The sequence below is a fragment of the Scatophagus argus genome, chromosome 23 (genome assembly GCF_020382885.2).
Source record: "Scatophagus argus isolate fScaArg1 chromosome 23, fScaArg1.pri, whole genome shotgun sequence".
NCBI classification, from domain to species: domain Eukaryota; kingdom Metazoa; phylum Chordata; class Actinopteri; family Scatophagidae; genus Scatophagus; species Scatophagus argus.
This window is the reverse complement of record NC_058515.1, coordinates 13,418,800-13,433,364: the sequence shown is the minus strand read 5'-3', so window position 1 is coordinate 13,433,364 and position 14,565 is coordinate 13,418,800. Positions and strand designations below refer to the sequence as shown.

General features: G+C 45.5%; 1 protein-coding gene across 3 annotated transcripts in view; it reads left to right on the top strand.

Annotated features, from left to right (window-relative positions):
- shroom4 (shroom family member 4) overlaps nt 1–14,565 on the top strand; it is a 50,364-nt gene that overhangs the window by 5,708 nt on the left and 30,091 nt on the right. For all 3 annotated transcript variants that reach the window (XM_046381143.1, XM_046381144.1, XM_046381142.1), the window contains exon 2: nt 13,485–13,636. In XM_046381143.1, coding sequence (XP_046237099.1) covers nt 13,485–13,636 — 152 coding nt within the window. The remainder of the gene's footprint in view (nt 1–13,484; nt 13,637–14,565) is intronic.

The window sequence follows — 14,565 nt, the reverse complement described above, 5'->3', positions numbered from 1 at the left end:
TCATAGGCGGTTTATCTTTCATCTTCCAGAGCCTGAGTCTGTGGTTGTTTGGGGTATTCGTGGACATGTGCATGAAACACAAAGTGCTTAAAAATGTGTCAGTTGTCCTATCGGGTTGTGCGTGTTTGAGGGGTGTGTGTTGACCGCTGCTGGGTGTGTGTGTGGGGGTGCTTTCCCAAGTCTGAGACAGCAGAGGGATATAAGCCATTTGGTCAACATTCCTCCAGGAGCATAACAAATTACCACCGTGTGTGTGTGTGTGTGTGTGTGTGTGCATGTGTGTGTGTGTGTTTGTACACGAATGTGTGCACATTAGTTTCCGACTCCGGCTGCTCGTTTTGCTCGGAGCCAACGTTCAGCTGTGTGACGATGCGGTAAGCTTGAGGTTTTATCTGCTCCACAGGTCGGCCTGTCAGCCGTTAGCTTTGCTGGTCAGACCGACGCGCACGGCGGCCATGTTCTGCACATCCACGTTCTGCACATCCACGTTCTGCACATCCACGTTCTGCACATTTTTGATTGGTTGAGCAGCGGACTCAGAAGTGCTGTTGGTTTGTTAGTTTTCCAGTTTTGTTTTATTTATTTGCTTTATCCTCTCAAGTGAAAAACAGGTTTTCATTCTGACTTTTTTTCTTTGTTTACGTTCTGGCATGGAAAAAACTTTTATCAGCACACGTCAGAGGACCTGTTTTAATCCAAGTGTTACATTTCCCCCCCAAACAAAGAAATAATAACATTGAACAGGAGTGGGTTGAATTGCACGTGGACCTCATGTGCGTGTTTGTTGATCTGTGGTCGTTCCTGTGTTCGAACGCCGAGCGCGTTTCCAGACCAGAAGCCGTACAGAAATGCTTTAGCGTCGTTCGTCATCCTGAACTCGCTTTCCGACAGGTTTTTTTCTTTCTTTTTTTCTGCGTCCTTCGTCAGATGTGGTTGTGATGACTAAGCGGCGAGTTCCTTCCATTGCAGTGTTCGACAGAGCAGCTGCTGCTGAGCTGTCAGCTCTCTTTCATATGTGGCTTTATGATGTGCTGTGGGCCCTCTGGGGACACGTCTCTGGGAGCTTGTGTCTCCTCAGCGGGTTTAGGCTGGACTCGGGTCCCTGACTTTGAGGCGACGTTTCCGTGGCCGATGAAATTAGTCGTGTTGCTGTGTCCGGCGAGGTTGTTCTGATGGATCCCAGTTGTGTGGACTGGAGTGTTTCTCCCACCAAGACATGTCTGCCGTCTCGGTGAACATCAAGCTCTGCATGTGGTACAAGAGTCCGTCTGAGGGGCCTCACTGCTGTCATCGTGTGTGCAGAGATTAGGGAGTTAATATCACATGCGGTTTGCTTGCGGTTGTGTCTTCTAAGAGATTTTGTGTCATTTTATACCAAAAACTATCATGCATGTCAACTGCCTGTCAGAGATTCAAACCAGTATGGTGTGCATTCAAACCCGGATTCATCAGCGTCTTCGTTCGTTGTCCTGCGAGTGAGCCGCCAGCCAGCAGTCAGCCCAGGCTGTCCAGCACCTGAAACCAGCAGTGGACCACCGACCCACAGCAGGAGGTCAGTTTGTGTTGAGCTGTGGACTTTGTGCTGGGCTTAATGAACTGTGGGGGTCTGATTTGTATAACTTTGAATTTTGGGTCATTTCTTTGGTGTTGTAGTTTTCCCACGGATAAATTCTTCTTCTTCTTCTTCTTCTTCTTCTTGTGTCATTTATATCCGGAATGGGGATGCAAACGGACCGAGCTTTATGAGCATTCAGTTGGCATTGAATGTCTTTGATTTGGGGTTGAATTTCTCTTGAAATTGAACAGAAGTTGTCACCACAGCTCAGTGTATTTTTTTTTATCACGTTTGACGTTCTGAACATCTTATTGGGGACTCTTGTTATCTTGCCTCGGTGTTGGACTCATCAGGTGTGTGGATTCAGTGGGTTTTTCCTGGCTAAAAAAACTGCCAGAAGACCACTTCAGATGATTATAATTTGTGCCAGTCGGTAATCTACTGATGTCTGATGCAAACTAACTTGCTTAATATATGGTGGTCTCATTTGCTGCAGGATTTTGAAGTTCACTTCAGCTGAACCCAAACTGAGAGCTGCTGCATGTGGGTTTTAAGGCTAGGTTAGTAAGAGTTTGTTGTGTTCTGCTAGTGGCCGAAGGGGATTTTTCTTCTTCTTCTTCAAAATCGGGCTATGTTTCTTGCGGGGAGCGTTCCAGCAGAGCGTGTTTGAAAACATTGCGAGCAGTCTGGAATTGGATTCGCCGAAAAGATGGAGACGATAATCTGTCGCTGTCGTCCTGCTGTTGGTGGTAACAGAAATCCAGGGATTTTACAAAAGAATGTTTTGACATGTGGTCGAAGGCATGCGGCCAAATGTCTTAGGTCAGTAAACTGTGTGTGTGTGTGTGTGTGTTATTCCCTACATTCCAGCAAAGGTAGCCTCCAGTAGCAATCTGCTCAGCGGGGGGTAGATGAGGATGCCATCAGATAGAGATGCTATTGTCTCTACTGTGTGTGTGTGTGTGTGTGTGTGTGTGATTCCTTGTCCTCTGCCCTGACTTGCTTCGCTGACTGTCCTAACTAAGCAGAAACATATGCCGTGCAGCTACATAGCACACAGTAGAGCATACTGATGAGAGAGAAGAGGAGTGTGCTCATGTTTCCAGCAGGTTGTGCTGACTTTTGCATTAAAGAGGAGGACGGAAAAGCAAAACTCGGGTTAATTTTCATCATCATTTAATCACGAGGACGGGAATCCGCTCGTTCTTTGCCTCCTAAATGTGAATGTGTGCCATAGAAAAGTAGATATCTTTGGGTTTTGGATTGTTGGCCAGAGCAAACAATATGAATAAGTTGCTTGTACTTGTAAGAAACATGTGGTTATTTTTCACAATTTAAACTTAACACGCAGGTTAGTAGCAGTGAAAATATTTGTTACTCGCAGCCTTGCTTGAGGATTTTTATTTGTGGGAATAAAGTGCAGCCTGGATGGTGTTAAATGTGTTAAATATATGTGACTTTCAGGGAGCTGTCAGCTTAAGCGATGATGTGCTAAGGATATTTCTTGTTATCGGTCCTATAAATTGTCAGAAAAAAACAGATAAACTGTGTGTGTGAGTGTTTAGGTGGGGTTGGAATGTCTCTATCTCTGATCTGTGGAGCCTTTAGCTGTCTCTTCTACGTCTGACGGCACACACACACACACACACACACTCACTGTGTGTGTTGGAGGAGGGTGTAAAAGTCCTGACCCGAGGCTGCTGCAGTTCTTATTGTTTTTGTCCGACTCCTTGCATTTTCAAAGGCCCCCCCATCCTCAAACACACACACACACACACACACACGCACACACCTCAGCCATGTTACAACAGAACTGCCTTTTGATAAGATGGAGTGCAGTTGTTGAAATCTCTGCTGATTCGCAGCTCCAAACATCAGCTAGTGGAGAGAATAAAATGCTCCACTGCGAGTGAAAGCCCTGCGTTCAGTCAGTCGAGTCTTCTACTGCTCATGTTTAATGATTAGTGATCGGTCAGACTGACAGAAATTTAATCTGAACCTCTTGATAATGAGCTTATTTTTACAGGCACATGTTAATCAATATGTCGTTCTGTAGGAAACCACAAGAGCTGCTTGTCGCTATGATCCGACATTAAACAGACCCAACAGTCGGCCTTCTGGGGAAACAGCTGATCGCTCAGCATCACTTTTTCTTGCGGTAAATCGTTTTGAAAACCCTGAGCGACAGCTGCAGGGTTATACACAGTGATAACATCTTTTAATCCCACCTTGTTTCTGGTTTCTGGTCCTGGTTTCGGTTCCTCTTGTTCCACTGACCGCACTGCAGCCCTGACATCAGGGACAGTTTGTGCTGGATTAAGGAGGCCACGTCACAGCCACGTCCCGTGTGTTTTCTGTGCGTCACTTTGTAAGTTTGCAGTTTATTGCATCGTACCCATGCCCCGAACAACACACACACACACAGACACAGACGCACACTCACACACACATTCCACCATGCAGTGCAGCCCACTCTCATGGCTACCCTGGCAAGTCGACTCCAGTTTGAGGTCTGAAATGACACAAAACTCTCTTTGTTTACTGGATCTTCTCTGGTCGTCGTCCCTCCTGTCTGCCCTCAGTGCCCCGTCCCCGTCTCCCCCGTCTCCCCCGTCCCTGTGAGACGATGCACATTCAGTCATAACTTCCCTCACATTCGCTTCTCGTTGGCCGAATGGAACTTCTGAGAGGGGAACCAACATTTGCGGGTGCAGGGAGGAGGAGGACACTGGGTGTGTTGCATTCTTGTTTGCTGGGAATTTCTTTGGTTAAAGTCATTTCAATTGGATTTGGGGTTTTTGGAAGCCGATTAAAGATGCGCTCATAAGCACTGCTTGATTTCTGTGAACTGAAGCAGAGTTTTTGCCACCGTCGTCGTGTGCAAAAACTGTGCCGAAGCCTGTAGTACCTCTTAGCGACAGGACGGCCAACCCTCACTTTAGTCAGCACACTACAGTGGGAGAAATGTACTGCCTAAAAGTTCAGATGCATCATGTTCACAGATTGGATAAAGATGAATGAGAAACGGTCACAGGGTGTGATAATGATGGATGTAGGGGGAAGTGAAGTGGGACAGACAGAGGGAGGGAGGAAGATGGTGGAGTGAGGAGGACAGAAACGGGACTGAAGAGAAAAGAGAGGATGTGGGGAAAACGAAAAGTGACGGGACAGTTGGATGAAAATGGAAGCAGGGTTAGGAGGGGTTTGTCCTCAGCTCTTTTCGCTGTGTGCTGATAGTTGGATAAGAGATGGACGGAGAGAGAGTACAGATCAAAAGACAGAAGAGGTGGGGGAAGAGTAAAAGGTTTCAGATATCTGGACACAGCTGCCAGACTGACGCTCTCCTGCCTCTTTTGGCTGCCTTTTGGGTTTGTCCTTCTCGTGTTTCCTCTAAATCGAATCCAAAATGTAAGAACAACCTCTTCAGTTTTTCTTTGTTGTTGTTGTTGTTGGTCATCTCTTTGTGCCTGCTTCTTCTGCAGTGATTTAATAGCACAGAATTCGCTCCACCAGCCATTTATCTCATAATGGACGGAAACGCACATTAAATTGCATATTTTTAAGCAGATTTTCAGCCGGCGGTTGATGAGGTACAAACAATTTGGCTCTCAGTAACTTTATTCTGTCCTGCTGCTTTAAAGTTTTCCTCTTCTAAAAAACACTCCTTATTATTTATATTATTTATTGAGACTTTGAAACTCAGCTGACCTGCGGGTCTTCAGGATGTTGAAAACAGCAAACCACCATTTTAAAAAGGCTGAATTTAACATTTTCATCCCTGAAAGTGAGCCTTTGCCTCCAGGGACTGAGCGTCTTCCTTTTCATCTAAATGTTGCTAATAATATTTCATATTTAGCCTCAACTTTTCCAATGTGATAACTTATGACTCTCATAAAAAAAACCTTTAAGCCCAGATAGGAATAAACAAAACTGAGAGAATAAAACTACACACAACAAGCTCTTTCTGTGTCCCTCGTAAACACACAAGCAGAGACCGAGGAAGACCTGGGGGATTTTAGTTGAGAGGGCAAGGTCATTTAGTGCACATTAAGAAGTTAATGTTTCACCCCATTTAAGTGTGTGTGTGTGTGTGTGAGATAAACACACACACATGTATGACATTGATGGATCAATCCAGTCCATCTCAGGTCCCACCAGGCCTCTCACCTTTTAACCTTTGCTATTGTCAGTGCTGGTTGCCGGATCTAATGGCTTCCATACTCCACCAGAAACACTCAGTCAGGGGTGTGTGTGTGTGTGTGTGTGTGTGTGTATGTATGTGTGTGTGTGTGTGTATTACAACTGTCACACAGGATGAAAGATGAACTAAAGCGTCAGAGTATGAGGAACTATACGACCTAAAATGAATACGGTGATACACTCTCAGCTGTACTTTACTTTTAAAGGAAGGTTCAGGTGTTTTTCACCCTGGTTTGGGGTCATGCCAGCTCTGCCTCTTGTGATGTGGCGATTATGACATGTCAAAGCAAGCAGTCCTCATTCAAAGTGTCCTCGTTAAACCTCTCGGAACTGAACTGTTTTCATTTGTGTATTTCTGTCATCTCCACGTCAACCCCGAGAGCCAGAAAGTGTGTATTGTTTCCTTTGTGTGAGTGTGTGTCTGTGTGTGTGTGAGTGAGGTTAAGTGTCACTAGGCTTATGTGTGATTAGAGAGACCTGGTTATGAGTGTGCGGGTGTTGGGGGTTTGCTGCGGTGGATTATGGGAGTTGGAGTGTGTGTTTTATGACGTATTGACCTGGGTGACGGCTGGGGGGGCAAAGTTCAACAGGCTGGCGTTTCTTGAGTGCCGGCGCTGCTGTGCTCCACCGCTAAGGATTCTGGGTAGCAGAGCTTTGATGTGGCCGACAGCCGAGTCTGTAATGAGAGGCTTGTTTTCACAGATTAAGGAAGATTTTGATGGTATTAAGTGGAGCTTATGGTGGTAAGAACATCTTTGGTGTAAAGCAGCCGGGATTCTGCACTGGATTTCCCAAAGATCACCTGTCAGTCAAACACTGTGGGCGGCACAGTGACGTCTGTTTTCTGTTTCCTGTCTTTTAACCTTTGCCGGCAGACTCTGGTTATGCTGGCTACTTATAAATGATACTGAGCACCAAATCTTGTTTTCTTTGTTTGCCTTTTCTTCCACAATTTACCCTTTTAAGACAGGAATTGAAGACAAGTTTACTGCTTTTGCGGTTGCTTTTTAGGCTGTTTATTCCAAACAATTTGCCACTTGGGTTTGTCGTCCTGAATGTTCGCGGCGCCTGGCTTGCAGGACTGCGTGTTCGAGCCAAAACGATTGACGCTACGTCCCTCGGCTCCTCTTCAAGCAAGAAGAATAAGACGAAGAGGAGGAGGAGACCTTTTAATTTGGATTTAAAATATTTAGTCTCTTCCTGGGAGTGCGGCTAATGAAAATATACGAGCGAGGAGACCCACCACAAAGTGGCTGCAGCACGTTTTGAATAATCGCTGAAAATATTCGGTACTAAAAACAAACAGGAGAAAACGCAGAGTCGGCCGAGTGCTCAGATGTGTAGGCTTGCATGTGTTTGGAGGGATGCTTGAATTGTCTTTACTAAGACAAGTATTGTTCCTCATTATGTACTTTCCAGATGTGAGCTGAGTTTAACCAGTTTAAGACCAAAGATTTAAACGACGTCCATTATGTAACCGTCCAGACTGGTTTCAGTGCTGTTTTATCGTTTCCTGTTTGGCAAAACAGGAGGCCACTAAACTTGATAGACAAATTGTTTTGTTTTGTTTTGTTTTTCTTATTGTGAATTTATAAAGCAGTTCTCACAGAAATTAGCACAACAGAGCCTCACTTCTGACCAGAAATGTAGTTATTCACCTTTATTAGTTATTAATAATTGATGGAAAGCAGTTTGACTAAAGGAAGAACGTCAGGAGACCACAGCACCATCTCAGTGTGTGTGTGTGTGTGTGTGAGATGAAGCCACGAGAGGCAAACAGATCAGTGGGGGATGTAAAAACATGGAGGAGCTGAAACAAAACACACACTGTTAACCTGAGAGAGAGCGAGAGCGAGTGTGTATTCACATGTTGGTGTTGGTCCATGTGGCCGAACCACGAGATGTTTCTGCCATTTCCTGTTCGAAATTCAACATGTCGGTGGATATGTGATCCTTTCCCTTCCCTTCCCTTGTCCTCTTCTTTATTTTTACTGCTTCCTGCTGATGGCACTGTCCTCAGTGACCGCAGGATGTCCACCTTTCTAAGGGGGCCACGAGGCTGCAGCTTCACCCAGAAAGAGCTTCACCTTCTGGGGCATCATTGTTTTTGTTGTTTCCCTTTAATGATACCATGGAAAGGCTGTTTGAGGACAGCACAGCCCAGTTGCAACATCATGGATCAGTGGAGCTGGACGACGGCAGTATACATGCAAACACACACACTCACACATCTCGCTGCTGGTGCTTTTGGTGTGAGCGTGGGAGCTTTCGTCTTTTTCCATCCCTGCCGTTCCCCTCCTCCCATCCTGATAAAGAAGGCCTTGTGTGAGCGTGGGTGTGAGGAAGGGAGGAGAAGCTCACAAGGCTCAGACTGGAGGGCAGAGGTTGACGGAGGGTGTGTGTGTGTGTGTGTGTGTGTGTGGGTGTGTGCGTTCCCTGGAGCTTTCAGGAGAGCTTACTTGTCGTGTGTGTGTGCATGTGCATCTCCCAGATGGAGAACAGCAGCTCACAGTGTGGAAGAATTTGGAGATTAAAAAGTGACTTTCTTTACCTGAATATAAACATGGTAGAAACAGCTGTTGGCTTCAAAAAAGTCATAACTGCAAGAAAAAGTCCTCGAGAAAAAGATGAAAGGCATCGTGAGACGATTAAAGAGACAAAGAAAAACAATTCTGCCGTAAATGTGGTGTTTTTGTCCTCGCTTTTCTCTAGTTGTCACCCTGTCTTGTGAAACACTGGATGCTGTTAGCCTGTCAGTTATTCTGTTGATTGCTTGATTAATCATTTGGTCTATAAAAAGTCAAGAGCGTAAATACTCATCGCTGTTTCCATAATGACATAATCAAACCGGACGAAGAGCCCCGAATTCAAAGATTAATTGAGAAGCTGGGATTTGGGAATATTTTTTGCAATAATTTCTTCAAAAATGACCAAACTAAATAAAGGACATTAGAAATTAATGTTGCTACTAAATGGATTTTATTATGTGATATTTGGGTCAACCGCCGTCTTCTTTAAGTATGGTATACAATATGATGACCCCTGACTCATTTGTCCGTCACTTTCTCTGTCCGAGTTTGCAGCTGAATCCACAGTTCGTCTTCGTCAGTGTTTTCTATATACACCTGATAAAGTCTCAAAGACCAGGACCAGGCTTCAGGTGAGGCAGGAGATTAACTCGAAGTGCAAGGTGTTACTTTAATTAGCCACCCTCCTGTCTTAGATTGGATGACTTTTAAACGTCTTTTAGCCCTGGTTCGGATCAGATCCCTGATCCAGGTGCTTGGTGGTGTCTTTTCTCTCCCTGCACACGAGTTTGGGTTTATGCTGTGAGTCTGGCGTTCGCAGGCCTTGTGTGACTCAGACTTGTTATGAGCAGTTCCCTACCAACAGTAGAAATTAAGGTGACTTAAAACGCTATCAAAACAGGAAATGTGGTAGACACTGGGCTCCGCAAAAAGAACCCGGCAGCGCCAGCCTCTGACTCCCGGGGCTCCGGCCATATTTCCGCGTCTCAAACCGCCGTTTCTGAATTTAATTCTCAGTTGGGACATGATGTTTGCAGACATTAGCAGGAGCATGAAGCTGGTGTGCAGCAGGGGGTCTTGGGAGCTCCTCCACCTCCCTCCCCCTGAGGGTCTTTGTCCTGTGGGTGGGGGGGCACGCAGAGCCGAGAGGGTCCCCACAGGGCACGGGAGCGTGTGGGGACCTGTCAGGTCGATGGCTCCGTTCAGACTGTGAGTCATGGGACCTAAAAGTATACACTGAGATTATCTAAAAGGCTCAAACAGGAAGCAACGCGGCGTGAGGAGAACATTTAACGACAAGCGAAAGATGAGTTCGTCCACCTCAGATTGGACAAGACGCTTCTTTGATAATCAATATTTACTCCACACGTGTTTGTTTATCGTGTCAGCTGTTGATCTCTACAGACTGAAGAAGTACTTTTTAAAGATGTTGTAAATATGTGAGGAACAAAGCGATGGTGTGTGTGTGTGTGCGTGTGTCGTGTTCTTTAAGCTCGTCTCTTGCAGGCCTATGACACATTAATTCCAATCTGTGAGTGTACATACTTTTCCGAGGCCTGCGCAGATCCTCTTTCATCCTCTGGATGTCTTCGTGTAAACAAAACAGTTTCCTCTGCTTTGCTTCTTGCCAGACTTTGTGTATTTGTGTGTGTCGTACGAATGGTGCATGTGTGTTAATGCAGATTTAAACTGTGTTGTGCGTCTTCACAGTCACAGAAATGACACAACTTTTCCCCAACTTGCTGCCTGAGGTTTTGAGCATCATTCCTTGTGTGTGTGTGTGTGTGTGTGCTGTATACATATGGTTTGCTTCCAGACCTTCTTACAGCTGTGTTATCCAAAGAGCTACTAATTTTCTCTCTCTCCGTCTTTCACTAATGTGAGGTCTTAGATGCACATGTTTGGACTCCGCCTTGCAATGGTAGACAGACACACACACACACTCACACACACACACACACACACACAGATGTGTACTAAAACGAATCTCCTGCTGTTTAATACTGAAGTGCAGATATTTGCAGTGTTAATCATCTGTGCACAAATACACACTCTGCTGCAGGAAAGTTTTGTTTATGATCTTCAGGACGGAGTTGATCGTTTGAGCTTTTGAAAGAAGCTGTTGTTCACTGCAGCTTGGTGTGTGTGTGTGTGTGTGTGTGTGTGTGTGTGTGTGTGTGTGTGTGTGTGTGTGTGTGTCAGGTGATGGCTGAGTGATGACAACCTGTGACCAGCACGGGGATTCCCGGTTTTTATTTATTTATTTATTTGTTTGAGGGCACAATGACTGGCAGCGTGCCACTGAACACACACACACACACACACCCGAGCCAATGAAGTCACTCCTCGAATCTAAAAATAAAAGGGTGTGTCTGACCTGTGTGTGTGTGTGTGTGTGTGTGTGTGATTGTGTGTGTTGCAGCACACAGAGGAGGCTTTCTTCTCCTTCTCCACAGTGCTTGGCTGACTTCACCCTGTCTGGACATCCCACAGCAGCATGGCACACACACACACACACACACACACACTCACACACACACACACACACACACAGGGTTGTTTTCCTCCTCTTGTTCAGAGTTTATCTCTTGAGCTGCTCTGGTTTTCTTGCACAATAATTTTGCTCGCTTCTAAAAACTGCACAGCGTGACTTAACACACGACGATTGGCTCGTCTTTTTCCTCATCACCTTCCTCCCGTATTCCTCTGTTCTTTCTGCCTTCATCCCATCTTTTTCTTCCACTCTGCCCTTCTTTTGTACTCATCTTCTTTCCTTACACCCTTCATTTTCACCTCTTTTTTTTCCTCCTTCCTGTCCTCCTCTTTATTCCTTATCTCCCTTTATTGTCATCATCACCTCCCCTCCCTTCATCACCCTCCCTTTTCTTCTTAAATTTGTGTGTCCCCCCTTCCTTTGTTTCCTCCTCTTTCCTCGCTTCATCTTCACCTCTTTTTCCCTTCCCTTTCTCTCCTCCTCTTCCTCCCCTCCTTCCCACTCTTATCCATGGGAAAACGACAGATGCTTTTTGAGCTAAACGGTGCACTGATCGACGATACACTGTGTGTGTGTGTGTGTGAACAGTGTAAGCCGTGTTAAACGTTCCATCACTGAAGCAATTTTTGCCTCTGGTTTGTTTTCATAATGAAAAACTCATTAGACACAAATGAACATAAACACCGTGTCAAATGCATTCAGCTCATGCCGGGGGGCTCGCTATGTCTATGTGTGTGTGTGTGTGTGTGTGCGTTCTCTGTGGAATGTGTGTGGAAAAAAAATGCTTCATTTTCACAGCAAATAACCAACAGTCCCTTTATTCATTGTAGGAGGAAGCTGAGAAACAGCACAATTCAATGTGATGTTCAGGAGCTTTTGTTGTCCCCCCCCCCATGAGCAAATTCTCTTCTCCATTCATTCATATGGGAGTCAGAGGGTCCAGATCCGCTGCACAACACAACTGGTTTTAAGCCCACCTAAACTGGTCTAAAATGTCAAGAGAAGCCAAGTATGAAAGTGTTTGGGTTTTCTGCAAAAGCAGGCATCACACGACTTGAAAACCAAAAGTTGTGCCAAAGCTGGCCAGTTCAAATGTGGTTGCCGCTCCGGGGTTTTTTCCGTGTTTTGGAGGGGGATTATAGCGGGATCAAATTTTCAGATATCAACCTTTGAAGCCAGAATTCGTGACAGCATTGGGCCCAAGAGAACACTGCAGAAGGCATGAGTGGATACGTGAAAGCTCTCGATTTATGTTTAATTTGGCTCGCAAGGCAAAGCTCCCCGCTGCGTGTCTGCAAAATCCTATACCGTAAAATCGGACCGGTGTTTCCATGTCATGCACTCCTTTGATTTCTGCAGGAGAATGAGTGAGTAAATGAATGATGGAGGGAGGGAGACTGTCTGCTCTCCATTTTCACACTGCATAATCAGGAATTTGTTCCTGTATATTTGACCCTGAAGCATCCTTAAACAGCTTCTATATGGGCCGAAGGTGGAATTCACCTGGCTTTGATATCTGAATGGGAAACAAATTCTGACCTGCCCAGTGATGCCTGAGAGAGCGGGAGAAAAGAGAGGCTCTGACTCTGACACAGGGAGAAAGCTTCTGGAAAAGCCACAGTAATCTTTTCATCCAAGCTTCTCCTGAAGGTAAATTAAATGTTGCATAGACTTCATAATCGCACCAAACCCCATTCCAAAAAGAGACAATTTTAATCCAAGGTACTCCAGTAAGTTTTTGCTGCTCCAGTTAGATGCCTACCAAACAGCACAGGGTTAAGCCTGCATAACGTCTTGCTGGTCATGGATATTTTGCATGGATATGTTTCATGTTCTCACTGCAAATCAGCATTAAGGGTATGTTTTGTGCATTTTGCCAAATTTATTTCAAAATAAATACAGCTGAATAAACATTACATCCCTTTCATGCAGTGCAGCCTTCAAAACCAGGAAAATACAACACTTTTCTCATCAGAATATATAAAGACAATATCAATCAATACTATGCTATAGTTAGTAATATAGTTTTAATACGTTTGAATAAACTGGAAAGTGATGTATTCCAAGATATCCTGTAACCAATTTTGTGCGGTCGCTGTTGGCCCACGTCTGTTCCTGCGTTTGGTCCAGTCAGTGAGTCGGTCAGTTGCCTCGTTCATCTGTGTGAGTATGTGTGTGTTCCCGTCTGTGTGTCCCACTTTCATCCTTTCGTGTCTGTTGATGTGATTTATGGCTGAACTCAACCCTCACACCACACTGTGCCACACACTCGTCAATGTCTCGTCCCTCTGCTGCCGGAAAAAAAAAAAAGAAGAGATGCACTGAAACATCCCAGCAATGCATTAACAACACAGGCTTCACCACTGTGTGACCCTCAGCCTGCACTGCGGCTAACACACACACACACACACACACACACACACCCAGACAGAGGAATGTGATGGGTTTCTGTGGGATGTGTGTTTCGGACTGTTTTGGAGATGCTCCTCAGGGCGCCGTTGCCATAAGGACAGAGACGGCTTCACAAAAATGTCTCCCAAAAACGGCTTTTAAAAGAGTCGTCTTGGCAGCTTCGAAGGGTTCTTCAGTGACTTTTTTTATTCCTCCGTCTTCTCTCTTTTTCTTAATCTGAATGTGCTTCTGTTCGCCTTCCAGCTTGTCTGTTTTATCTCACACCAATCGGTGTCTTTGTCCCCCCCCCCCCCAGATCGAGGACGGAGGGAAGGCCGCCCTGTGCGACAAGCTGAAGGTCGGCGACGAGCTCATCAACATAAACGGATCCGCCCTGTACGGCAGCAGGCAGGAAGCGCTCATCCTCATCAAGGGATCGTACAGGATACTGAAGCTCACAGTCAGGAGGTAAACATGCGACACACGCAGACGCACTCGGACACGCCATCACGTATCTGCACGCACACGTGTTTTCCCACACAAATACTTTCACGACTTCAAAGTAAAAATGTGAGTATTTGTCTTCCAAAAGCGGATGTGTGTCAGCGCCTGTCGTTTTTCTTCTGCTTCTTCTTCTTCTTCTTCTTCCCTACGCTGAAGTTGTCTTCCAGACATCGCACATCAAGGCGGTGCTGCACAGATAGAGAATGTTGCACAGGAAGTGACCTTTGACCTCCAGGGTGTCAGAAGGAAAGCTGACCGATGAGCAGGGGAGGAGCGGGTGTCCGGGATTGTGTGTGCTAAATCATCATTCGGTTTTCCTGTGCAGACTTCTTAAGGGAATTAAAGGAAAATTCCAGTATTTTTCAGCCAGTCAGAGTCTTATTCTCTTCACTGTGGGCTCGTGTTTAGCCAGAAAATTAGCTTGCTGGGTTAGCGATCGCAGCTAACAGCAGTGCGATCTTACTGGCTTACGTTTTAAATAACAACATTCAGATTATGATTCGCGGAAAAGATTTATGTTGAGAACTCGTCGAGGCGCACATCCATACCTTGAGTCAGGTCGGTTGTTAATATGAGCAGTTTTAGTGCCTATGTGCCGCCCCCTGACACTTGCTGGTACAGGAGTGTTTTCTTGATTCTGGTTCCCACTGTTCTCCTCCCAGCTCAGCGCTGGTATTTTGGCTCAGAAAGCAGAACTAATGGCAGTAATATTTCCACTGTGTGAACTTAAGTAAAGCTGGTGTCTTAAGAGTGCTGGGTGAAACTGCCCTGCAGATCTGAGGTCAGCTCTAACGCCATGTTGGATCAAGTTTAAATTCTGCTGCTAATCTCAAGGAAATGTTTTCAGTTTAGCACTTTCTCATCACACAGATGTTTCTTTTACTCTCGCCTCT